Source organism: Ustilaginoidea virens, chromosome 3, assembly GCF_000687475.1.
Source record: "Ustilaginoidea virens chromosome 3, complete sequence".
Classification (NCBI taxonomy): domain Eukaryota; kingdom Fungi; phylum Ascomycota; class Sordariomycetes; order Hypocreales; family Clavicipitaceae; genus Ustilaginoidea; species Ustilaginoidea virens.
In genome coordinates this window covers 949,993-962,207 of record NC_057318.1, presented here as the reverse complement: position 1 = coordinate 962,207, position 12,215 = coordinate 949,993, and the positions used below count along the sequence as shown (strand labels likewise).

General features: G+C 57.0%; 3 protein-coding genes across 3 annotated transcripts; all 3 read left to right on the top strand.

Annotated features, from left to right (window-relative positions):
* Positions 1-1,340: 1,340 nt before the first annotated feature.
* Positions 1,341-7,022, top strand: UV8b_03548 (uncharacterized protein; the record flags this gene model as incomplete). The annotated part of the gene is made up of 1 exon (XM_043141046.1): positions 1,341-7,022. One exon carries the CDS (start codon positions 1,341-1,343, stop codon positions 7,020-7,022), a length of 5,682 nt encoding a protein of 1,893 aa, XP_042996980.1.
* A 903-nt stretch (positions 7,023-7,925) lies between these two features.
* Positions 7,926-9,587, top strand: UV8b_03547 (uncharacterized protein; the record flags this gene model as incomplete). The annotated part of the gene is made up of 3 exons (XM_043141045.1): positions 7,926-7,949; positions 8,052-9,359; positions 9,456-9,587. The coding sequence occupies 3 exons, from the start codon at positions 7,926-7,928 to the stop codon at positions 9,585-9,587; spliced, it is 1,464 nt and encodes a 487-aa protein (XP_042996979.1).
* A 1,224-nt stretch (positions 9,588-10,811) lies between these two features.
* On the top strand, positions 10,812-11,954 carry UV8b_03546 (uncharacterized protein; the record flags this gene model as incomplete). The annotated part of the gene is made up of 1 exon (XM_043141044.1): positions 10,812-11,954. One exon carries the CDS (start codon positions 10,812-10,814, stop codon positions 11,952-11,954), a length of 1,143 nt encoding a protein of 380 aa, XP_042996978.1.
* Between the last annotated feature and the right edge of the window lie 261 nt (positions 11,955-12,215).

Genomic DNA, 12,215 nt, shown 5'->3' with positions numbered 1-12,215 from the left:
GAGGCAGGGGTAAGATGGACGGATGAAAAAGCGACTGACTGATTGAATTGCTCCGGGACTTGAGAAAAGAGAAAGGAAGAGACAAAAAGCCCAATCACCGCGTTGAAAGATCCCGGTTGGCATCCAAGGTGGTATCATCTAGCAAACCGGCAGTGATGAAAGTAGTAGTTAGTCATCAACGTCATCATGTCCATTTGACACGGGGCTGTGACAGGCCACATCTCGCAAGGCTCCGAGCGAGAGATGCTTTGATGAAAAGGCGGGAAACCACGTGGCGCTTGGCTCGTGAGGAACTCGACTTGCAAGACTTGCAAACCTGGTCGTACGTGGTCTGGAAAGGAGAGAGGGCATGGCCACCTTGCTGACTCTGGCCAAGGGCGAAACAGAAGGAAAAAAAAAAAAAAAGGGAAGGGAAGGGCAGAAAAAGAAAGGCAGCAACCCGGGTTCAATCGACGCAGCACCGAGTCTCCTGCAGCGATTGGAATCGTGGAGGGGCGACCTCACGAGAGAGCCCACAACAAAATGGGGCTAGTGCACACCAACAGGGAAATTAAGCGAAACGCAGCAGCGACAAGAAACCGTTGGCCGGGGTGCTGGGCGGCGCGTGCTGGCGTGTATAAAAATAAGGACACACATTATACAAAGACCAGGCCTGCCCTCCACCCAAATTTCTCCCGCTCCGTCCCCAGCTGACAGGCAGCCGCGCCAGCTCTGGCTGAACAAACCCTTTGAAACCAGCCGCACCGCCACATCTCCGCGCCATCGTTACCAGCCACATCCAACCTCACCTCGGCAGTACACCTGTCGACCAGGTGCCTTGCTGCAGCTTACAGACGGCATATCTGCATAAAGTCGTCCTTGTCCATGCGAGACAGGATTTCCCCTGCAAAAAGCTACGCGGCATCAAGACTGTAGTTACTATAGCTACTATAGTTGAAGAAGAAGAATCATTTTCATACATGTACCGAAAGTTCCTAATGTTCTGCTGACTCGTTTACCTTCTGAGTTCACCCATCAGCACACTCACTCAGTCACACCGGACACCCACGCAGCTTGGAGTTTTCGACCGTCCTTTATTCCTCGTGTTCGAGGGCCTGGAAAATCCGGCCTCGAGTTACAAGTCTAAAGCACAGCTTCAACCCGCCTCGCCATCGGCAATTTCCCACCCGGGCTAGGCTTGAAACGCCGGCGGTAACTCAACCTTCACAGCCTTCCCGAGGTGCAGTGCGTGGGCCACCTGTCCAGTAACTGCACCTCGCCAGGCATCTGCTCCCCATTACTGCGACGAGTTATGATCCGATGAACGCTTGAAACACACTTTCCCCCCCAATCAACCTACAATGGCGTCAAGACTGGATCGGCTGGTGACTATCCTTGAAACCGGGAGCACCAGGCTAATTCGAGAAACTGCCGTCAATCAGCTCGCTGACTGGCAAAAGCAACATCCTGACGAGCTTTTCAATCTCTTGTCTCGGGTTGTCCCCTATCTTCGCCATAAGGACTGGGAAACTCGCAGTACTGCGGCCAAGGCTATCGGCAAGATTGTCGAAAATGCGCCGCTCTATGACCCAAATGCAGACGACGCCACCCCAGCACTGAAGAGTGACCAAGATGCGGCTGAGAAGAATGGTCACATCAAGAAGGAAGAGAGTGAGGAGCTTATCATCTCTACAGGTGAAGAAACGCTACGATTCTCTTCACTCGATGTCAACTCAATCTTGAAGTATGGCCGGGAATTGCTTCGCGGAGGAGGCATTGAATACAGTCTGGCCTCGCTGGATCCTCAGGCGCGCTTAACACATCAGAAAAAAACGCTTTTGGGGCGCCTGGGTCTTCTGGGCCGAAAGTTTGAAGACCAAGATTTACCCGTCCCGTCAGACGGACATACCGTGCCCCCAACTCCTATGGACCGCAGCAATGGTAGTGGCCCGATAAGAAGCGATAGCATCTCACAAAGTCAAACGGGAGAGGAATCACAGCTCAGTTCGAGACAGTTGAACGTACTGAAGAGAAAACGGAAGAGAGAAGTTATGAAGGCTTCGCAAGGAAAAGGGGGCTTCGGCGATCTTTCTCTCCGACGCTCGGCTACGCTTGGGTCGGAAGGGCTGGGTAGCGATGAGGCTGCTAAAGCGGAAGGTGAACTCAAGAGGAACGGCCAAATGAATGACTACTTCAACCTCGAGCGCCCCGCTGACGTCGATGAGGATACCAAGGTTGTCAGTGAGTTCAAAGGATCAGTCATTCCGATCAAATCAGAGCTGGAAATGGAAGAAGAGATGGAAGGAGTCGAGTGGCCGTATGAACGACTGTGCGACTTTCTCAAAATTGACCTCTTCGATCCGTCCTGGGAGACTCGGCATGGAGCTGCAATGGGGTTGAGGGAAATATTACGAGTTCATGGTGCAGGCGCAGGCCGCGAGCGAGGGATATCCAAAGAGAAAAACGACGCCCTCAACTGCGAATGGCTCAACGACCTTGCCTGTCGCCTTTGCTGCGTTTTGATGCTGGATCGCTTTACCGATTATAGTTCAGACACCTCTGTTGCCCCAATCAGGGAAACTGTTGGGCAAACTCTGGGCTCTGTGCTGAAACATGTCCCCCCGGCGTCTGTACACGACATTTATCGCACTCTCTATCGCATGGTAATGCAGCAGGATCTCGACTTGAAGCGCCCTATCTGGGCTGTGCGCCACGGAGGCATGATTGGCCTTCGATACGTCGTCGCAGTAAGAAAAGACCTCTTGTTACAGGACGGTGACATGATTGATGGCATCATCAGAGCTGTCATGAAGGGATTGGGTGATCTGGATGACGACGTTCGCTCCGTGAGCGCTGCGACCCTCATTCCCATGGCCAAGGAATTCGTTACGATGCGACCAGACCAGTTGGATAGTCTTACTAGCATCGTCTGGGAAAGCCTGTCCAATCTCGGCGACGATCTCAGCGCAAGCACTGGCCGTATCATGGATCTTCTCGCGACTCTCTGTGCCTTCCCGGAGGTTCTTGACGCCATGAGAGCTTCTGCAGCGCAAGACGACGAGCGATCTTTTACACTCTTGGTCCCTCGGCTTTATCCCTTCTTACGGCACACGATCACATCTGTGCGTCTGGCTGTGCTGAAGGCATTGCTGACCTTTGCTACGTTGGGTGGTGAAACCCCTCGTGGCTGGCTGAACGGCAGGATTCTCAGGCTCATCTTCCAAAACATTCTAGTCGAGAGAGACCAAGAAACGCTCAATATGTCGTTGAAACTGTGGGATGCTCTAATCACCAGCCTCGCCAAGGATCCAGCTGTCCTTTCAGACGAGTTCGCACCTCATATCGATCCTCTTATGCAGCTTACTCTTCACCCTATTGGCATCTCGCGGAACCCTATCCCGATGAATACCGCATTGTTCCAGAAACCGTCTGGAGGAACGTACTTGGCCCAAGGTATGGCACCGTCGTACGGCCGGCGAATGTCTTCACCTGAAACGGTAGGCAGAGCTCCGAAACGACGTCGGAGGTCTACGAAAACGGAGGAGCCCGTCTCGACGGGCGTCACTCATGATGTCGATGGTCACATGATGCAAGGCGATGTCGATTTGGTCGGCATGGATGTCTTGATTCGGTCTCGAACTTATGCTGCGGCGGCGATGGGCAAGATGATGTCCTTGGTCCCTGCTCAGAGTCTCCATGATTTTGACGCGTTACTCGTACCTGGACTGACCTCGGCCTTCTCTTCCACCCAGCTCACAGCCTGCATAGTGATAGACGAGTTTGCTTCGCATAGTCAAACGACTGATGCATCTTCAAGATATACCGAGCACCTGCAACGCATCATCGAACTCGATCGTCCATCTTCGTACGGGGACTTGGTCAACTTTGTTCAACGCGCGAGGACACAATGCCAGCAACTCATCCTCCTCTTCCGTGACCATGGCAAGGTCTCTCACAGCAAGCTCCCGGTATTGCCGGTAATTGTCCAAGGCGAGCCAGAAGCGGGACCGAGCGCATTTTCTGTCGCTACTGCGGAGAAATGTGTCAATGAAGATTTCGAGAAGCTCAAGAAGATGATGCCCCCAGGTCAACGTTTGATTGCTAGTCAGCAACTAGCCGATGCGAGGAACAATGCAATATCGGCAATAGACGAGGCCAAATCCTTCAAGGCGGCTCGAGACGTCAGAATCAAGGCCGGCGCTGCCTGTGCAATGGTTGCAATGCATCTTCTACCCAAGAAACCAAGTCCATTGATCAAGGGCATCATGGATTCCGTCAAGACCGAAGAGAGCCAACTCCTGCAGACTCGATCATCTGCGAGCATTGCCAAACTTGTCCGACTCTTTGCCGACAAGGGCCGAAAGGGTCCTGCAGACAAGGTGGTTGCTAATCTCGTCAAGTTCTCCTGCGTCGAAGTTGCCGAGACCCCCGAGTTTCCCGTCCACGCAGCCAAGACTTCTTGCATCCTCTCGATGCAAAAGGAAGAGGATAGAGTCGACCATGCAGATGCAGCCAAGTGGGCAAAGGAGGCCAAAGCCGCTCGCATCACGAGACGAGGAGCCAAAGAAGCTCTCGAGATACTGTCTAGAGCCTATGGAGCTAAGCTGTTTGACATAGTTCCGAGCCTTCGAACTTTCATGGAAGAGCCGCTGGTCAAGGCTTTCTCGGGTGAACTACCGCCGCAGGCCAGGGATCCCGAGGAGGTGTTTGGCCAAGAAATCGTGGACGCCTTATCCGTTATTCGAACAATGATGCCGACACTCGATGTAGGCCTACACCCCTTCGTCATGGGCTTGTTGCCTCTGGTTATCAAAGCCCTGCATTCGGAGCTGTCAGTTTTCCGCTACATGGCGGCGAAATGCCTCGCTACCATCTGCAGCGTCATCACAGTCGAGGGCATGACTGCGCTTGTCGAGAAAGTTCTTCCATCGATCAGCAATCCGGTAGATTTGAACTTCCGACAAGGCGTGACCGAGGCCATCTATCACTTGATCGCCGTCATGGGTGATGCGATCTTGCCATACGTCATCTTCCTGATTGTTCCCGTTCTTGGAAGGATGAGCGATTCCGACCACGAGATTCGACTGATTGCGACTACATCGTTTGCAACCCTGGTGAAGCTGGTTCCTCTAGAAGCCGGCATTCCGGACCCGCCTGGCCTGTCGGAGGAGCTCCTGAAAGGCAGAGACCGAGAACGAACATTCATTGCGCAGCTTTTGGATCCCAAAAAGGTCGAAGAGTTTAAGATTCCAGTTGCTATCAAGGCTGAGCTCCGATCGTATCAACAAGAAGGCGTCAACTGGCTCCACTTCCTCAACAAGTATCACCTGCACGGCATTCTGTGCGATGACATGGGATTGGGGAAAACGCTCCAGACGATTTGCATCGTGGCAAGTGATCACCACCAGCGCCAGGAAGAGTTTGCCAAGACGGGGGCTGCTGATGTTCGGCCGCTGCCGTCGCTCATCGTTTGCCCGCCGACTCTTTCGGGCCATTGGCAACAAGAGATCAAGACGTATGCGCCTTTCCTGACGGTGACGGCTTACGTGGGACCACCTGCTGAGCGAAAGGCCATCCGGCATAAGCTGGGAGAGACGGATGTAGTGGTGACATCGTACGACGTCTGCAGAAACGACACTGATGTCTTGGACAAGCACAGCTGGAACTACGTGGTTCTCGACGAAGGTCACCTGATCAAGAATCCCAAGGCGAAAATCACGCAAGCTGTGAAGCGGCTGGCCAGTAACCATCGCCTCATCCTCACCGGAACGCCCATTCAAAACAATGTGCTCGAGCTATGGTCGTTGTTTGACTTTCTCATGCCAGGCTTCCTCGGAGCGGAGAAGGTCTTCTTGGATCGCTTTGCTAAACCGATCGCTGCGAGCCGGTTCAGCAAAGCATCGTCGAAGGAACAAGAAGCCGGTGCATTGGCTATTGAAGCCCTTCACAAGCAGGTATTACCGTTCCTGCTTCGTCGCCTGAAGGAAGAGGTGCTCAACGACCTGCCGCCCAAAATATTGCAAAACTACTACTGCGATCTCAGCGATTTGCAAAAGAAGCTTTTCGAGGACTTTACGAAGAAGCAGGGCAAGAAACTGCAGTCCGAGGCAGGGCGGGACGACAAGGAAGCCAAGCAGCACATCTTCCAGGCCCTGCAATACATGAGAAAACTGTGCAACTCGCCGGCCATGGTGGTGAAACCTGGAAGTCCGGTTTACGAAGAAACGCAAAGGATCCTGCAGAAGCAAGGCACGGCGATTGAAGACGCGATACATGCACCCAAGCTTACAGCGCTCCGAGACTTGCTGGTCGACTGCGGGATCGGTGGCGACGACGGCGATGCGAGCGACCCCCTATACCAGCCAATCAAACCACACCGGGCTCTTATTTTCTGCCAAATGAAGGAAATGCTCGACATGGTTCAGAACAAGGTTCTGAAGGAGCTTCTCCCCTCAGTGTCTCATCTTCGACTAGACGGATCGGTCGAAGCCAACAAGAGGCAGGACATTGTCAACAAGTTCAACAGCGACCCGTCGTATGACGTTCTGCTGCTGACGACGAGCGTGGGCGGGCTCGGACTCAATCTGACTGGCGCAGACACCGTCATCTTCGTGGAGCATGACTGGAATCCGCAAAAGGACTTGCAGGCCATGGACCGCGCCCACCGTATCGGGCAGAAAAAGGTGGTCAATGTGTACCGCTTGATCACGCGTGGCACCTTGGAGGAGAAGATTTTGAGTCTCCAGCGATTCAAGATTGACGTGGCCTCGACCGTGGTGAACCAGCAAAACGCAGGCTTAGCCACAATGGATACCGACCAGATTCTGGACCTGTTTAACCTCGGCGATGCGGGGCCGAACCTGATATCTGACAAGCCGCAAAACGAGCTGGATGGGCGCGAGGAAGACATGGTGGACATTGAGACGGGTGATCTTCGTCAGCCCGGAAAGAAAGCATGGCTTGACGACTTGGGCGAGCTATGGGACAACAAGCAATACGAGGAAAGCTTCGATCTGGACGATTTCATGAAGACCATGTCATGAGTAAAGACACTTTTGCAGCGAGGTTCCAACGGTTTGAGCAAACAAGGCGTGGCGTGGCGCTCGGAGTTTGGTACAACTTTCACCGTCTTCGGCTTGCTTGCGCTATTTTCTTGCTTCTTCTTTTTTTTTCTTTTTTTTCTTCCAGCTTTCGGGTAATTGGCGTATGGGATGTTTAAAGGGGGGACTAGAACATCATGTGGGCTGCTAACCCGTGAGAAAAAGTTGTTTTCTTGTTCGTTTATCTCTTTTTTTATTTTATTGATTTATTGATTTATTGATTTATTATTGACTTAATCATTTTTTTTCTTTTTAAAAAACAACCTGTATATTCTTGGGAGGGTAGCGACAGGACTCTTGTACAACAATCTAAGTGGGGGGCGCCTGGCCATGATGCTTGACGGCGTTTCCTGGGTAGACGTCCTATCTGATGGGACAATGTATAACCTCTTGATTAAGCACGTTGACCCCTCCTTGATCTTGGGTGCCTAATGTGTCTGTCTGTCTACCTTTGTAGGCATCTACATTGTCCGGACTCCGGAGTACCTTGGTAATTAAATGATCATGTGTGGCGTGGCGATGGCGGGGCGCTGTTTGTGTAGCAGGGCTGTCATGCCAGTCAGGTGCAGTTGCCCCACGGAGAAAGGCTGGGAGGGACAGCGAGAATCCAGAAACTTCCTGCGCTCGGAGGAGGACGACTGGTGACAGGCCCCATACATCCATCATCAACCCATCACAGACGACGCATCCACGCCGTCGTCGCTTTTATTGCCTTGCCTTGTCATTTTTGGCCAACAGGGGGAAAAAACCAAAACCCAAGAAAAAAAAAAAACCAAAGCTTTTGCGCGCGCGCTAGTGGAATCTTGAAAACTTGGGGGCAGGGGCAGCAAAGCAAGGTGGTCCAAAATGCCCGTTGATTACAGCAAATGGGTACGCTCGCTCTTAGCCATGGGTCTTTGCGATCGTGCAGGCGCCTCCTGTCTTGATTGCTTGGCGTATTATGGTGCAGCTGATTCGGCATTTTGGCGATAGGACGCGTTGGAGCTCAGCGACGATTCCGACATTGAAGTGCACCCCAACGTAGACAAGAGGTCCTTCATCCGCGCCAAGCAGAGCCAGATTCACCAGGAACGGCAGCAGCGCAAGCTCCAGATCGAAGCCTACAGATACGAGAACGTCATCCACGATGGCCTGCTCGAGCGGCTCTCGGCCATGACAGCATCGCTCAGACGCCACGCCTCGGAAGCAAGAGGCTCGGCCGACGACGCTGCGGCCGACGTCGCCCTGAAGGCCCTGCTGGAAACGAACCCCGGGCCGACGGCGGACGCTGTGCCCCCGCGGCCAGAGGGACTACAGGGGGACGGCTCGGCACCCGCGACGTACTCGCAGATGCTCGCGGGGCTGATTGACGAGGTCGCCCAGAGGCTTGGCGAGAAGAAGGAGGCGGAGCGGTACGACGCCTTGATCGGAGAGCTGGAAGGGCACGCCAAGAAAATCCAGCGGCTGCAAAAGGAAACCGCGGAGAAGCTGGACAAGTTGGTCAAGGAAGAAGGCAAGAAGATTACCAGCGACGACATTCACACGGGATTCGACAGCTCCCACGTTTCGAAGCCGGCGCCGGCCGAGAAGAAGGATGCTGCCTCGACAGACGTCCAGCTGCTGAACCCCAACTTTGCCGCCTCTGGCGGATCCCCAGCCGCGAGCTCCAAGGGGGGCGCGGACGGTGACGAGGAGGACATGGAAGCATCTGCAGCTGCCAAGCGGTTCGCGCTGATACCCGTCAAAGACTACGCCGCCAGCCTGCAGTACATTTCGCAGAACCCGCAGATCCTGACGGAGCGGGAAACAGACGGGCTGCTGGTGCTGGCGTTTGACGCGGCGCTGGAGCGCAAGGACGACTACTCTCGGCAGTGCGTCCACCAGGCTCTGCTCCTGCAGTACTGCCGGGCGCTGGGGAAAGACGGCGTGGGCCTCTTCTTCAGGCGAATCACGACAAAGGGCCACCAGGCCCAGGAGGTCTTTTACAAGGACGTCCAGGACACGTACATGCGCATCAGGAACCGATCGAGAGAGATTCTGGCCGAGCGAGCCCAGGGGGCGGCAGAGGAGGGCGTCGAGCAGATCCAGCTCCACGCCGTGGAGCCGGGCACCGTCATCCAGATCAAGGTGCCGGCGGCGGACAGCCAGGATGGCGACGAGAGGAAGGCGCGCGAAATCTTTGAAGGCTTCAGCCCGGAGATGAAGAAGGCCCTGGAGTCGGGAGACCTGGATCAGGTCAACAAGGTTCTGGGCGGGATGAAGGTCGACGAGGCTGAGGAAATGGTGGCCTTGTTTGGCGAGGTAAGTTGCGGCGCCCCCCCCCCCCCCCCTTCCCGCCCTGCTCCCCGGTCGACGGACGGCGGCCGCTGGCAAAGCTGACTGGAAGGCGCGGGCTAGGCGAATATTCTCAGCCTCGAAGAAGACATTATCGACGCGACGACGGAGGAGGGCCAAAAGAAACTCGAGGGCATGGCAGCCGCTGCGAAGGCGGGGGCAGAGGGGGACGAGCCAGCGGGAGACGCAGATTAGGGCGCCGGACGGCCGGGCAAGCAACTACTGTGACGAACCTGTTGGGGAGATCTGCCGAGGGGCCTGGCATGGGGGGAAGGGGGCCAGAATAGCTTTCCGAGCGGTGATGAATGAGTCCACAAGACATCAGCGAAGCCCAATGATGAGCATGTCAACATGGCACGGCCGAGTCGCCGAGTCGCCGACAGCACGGCTGGGCTGGCCGCCTTGCCTGTCCAAGCCTAACGGGCCAGGGCGTATGAAACCCCGAGGTGAGGCGCGGCTTCCTGTAGACGGCGGTGCAATCCGTGTCGGAGATGGGCCTGCTATGTATGTACATATGTGCTTTGATGTCCCGTATGCCGGCCGTTTCTTGGGGAAATGAGCTTGATGGCATGCACCGAAACCAGACCCACCCCTGGCTGCTTGGCACCTAGTACCTGCTAGCCTGGTAGGTACATACGGTACCGCTTACATTCGCAGCCCAGCCCTGCACCGCCCTGAAATTTGATCCCACGCCCACGCCCACGCCCACGCCCACGCCCACGCCCACCAGACGCCCATGATCCAACGGCCTTGACAGCTGCTGCTATGTACCAGATACCAGATACATGCAATAAGACCTGAGACCGCCCGGCGGGCCCAGCCAACAGCCTCGTCACCATGACCCATGGCAGCCGTGGCAGCTGGCGGGCAGGGCAGTCTCCACCCGGTGACGTTGGCCGCGGCGCAGCAGCCACGCCAAACGTCAAACGTCAAACGTCAGGCCAGCGTCTGCTGGGAACGTGAACATGAGCATGACAGCTCGGGGGCTGGGACAGTCAGGGCTCAGGCACTCGGCCGCGTCGTCGTGGCGGGCTGGCGCAAATGTCAAGGTTGAGAAGTTGACGGAGCTGCTGCTGCTGCTGCTGCTGCTGCTGCTGCTGCCTGTGCTGGGTGTTGGCTGGTGCCTTTTTCGCCCCCTGGGCAGCAGGGAAAGCTGATTGTTGGTCCGACTCGCGATATTTCACCGCTGCCTCGTCATTCTTTTCTTCCGCACCCGTCTCTTGCGTCTCTCTTCCGCCTCTCTTCCCTAGCCTTCTTCTCGTGTCTCTGCTCCGTCGTCCTCTCGTCCTCTGCTTGAACGAATCCATTCCTCCTGGTTCTGGTACTGGAGCGGCCTCGAGTGACGCCGACGACATTGGTCCTCGCCCAGAAGTCGGAGTCGACACTGCAGACACATTGCGCAGACGGCTCCTTCTGCAAATGCTCGCATCGTCTGTCGTCCTGCTCGCGTCGTCTGTCGTCCAGGCGGCGCTGGCAGCCGCCTCTTCTTCTGAGCGCGCCCTCCCCCAGGAGCAGCCGTCGTCGTCGTCGTCGTCGTCGCCGGCCACCTCCCCCGACGGCGTCGCCGCCGCCACCGCCGCCGCCGCCGCCGCCTGCAACAACTCGCCGACCCTCTGCGGCCGCCGCTACGACGCCGTCACCTACATGGGCGCCCACGACAGCGCGTTCCTGCGCGACGGCAGCACGCACGACTCGCTGTCGGGCAACCAGTTCCGCAACGCCACCGACGCCCTCGACGCCGGGCTGCGCCTCCTCCAGACGCAGGTTCACCGGAACGGCTCCGCGCTCGACATGTGCCACTCGGCGTGCGGGCTCCTCGACGCCGGGCCCCTGCAGGCGTGGCTGTCGAGCATCGGCGCCTGGATGGCCCGCCACCCGCGCGAGGTCGTCACCCTGGTGCTGGTAAACGCGGCCAAGGCGCCGGCCGCCGACTACGCGTCCGTCTTCGAGGCCGCCGGCCTGGCCGGCATGGCGTACCGGCCGCCGTCGTCCGACGCCGCCGCCGCCGCCGCCTGGCCCACGCTGCAGGCCATGATCGGCTCCGGCGGCCGCCTCGTCACCTTTGTCACCAACATGGAGCGCGCGGCGTCGGCGCCGTACCTGCTCCCCGAGTTCGACCACGTCTTCGAGACGCCGTACCAGGTCACCTCGGCCGACGGCTTCAACTGCACCGTCGACCGGCCGGCGCGCGCGGACCCGGCCCCCGGCGCCCTGGCCGGGGGGTACCTCAGCCTCGTCAACCACTTCAAGTACAGCCGCGTCATGGCCGGCGTCGACGTGCCCGACCTGGCGTCCGTCGACGAGGTCAACAGCCCCGCCGCGGCGGCCCCGGGCAACCTGGGCAGGCACCTGCAGCAGTGCCGGAGCGAGTGGGCCAAGGCGCCCAACTTTGTGCTCGTCGACTTCTGGACCCGCGGCGACCCGGTGGCCGCCCTGGACGCCATGAACGGGATAAGCGACGCCACCGGCCGGTCTGCCGTCGGGGGCGGCGTGGCCGAGCGGCGCCGCCTGGGGCACGGCTCCCTGGTGGCCTTTGTGTCCGCGGCGCTGGTGCTGGTATGAGCAGCAGCGGTGTGTGTTTCCCTGACTTGCAGATTTGTTTCATGGCGAGGCGTTTTGGGGGATTTTTGGAACCGGGGAAAGCAGGCGCGCCTTGGACGGCTTTGCTTGCATGGCATGGGGGGCTTGGGATTCACATGCCCGGGCTCACACCCACACTTACACTTGGCAGTCGACAATTGATGTTTCGGTGCAGTACAGTACAGTACAGTACAGTACCGACCGGCAGGTATTGGCCCAAGGGGTGCACAACTCACCCAACTG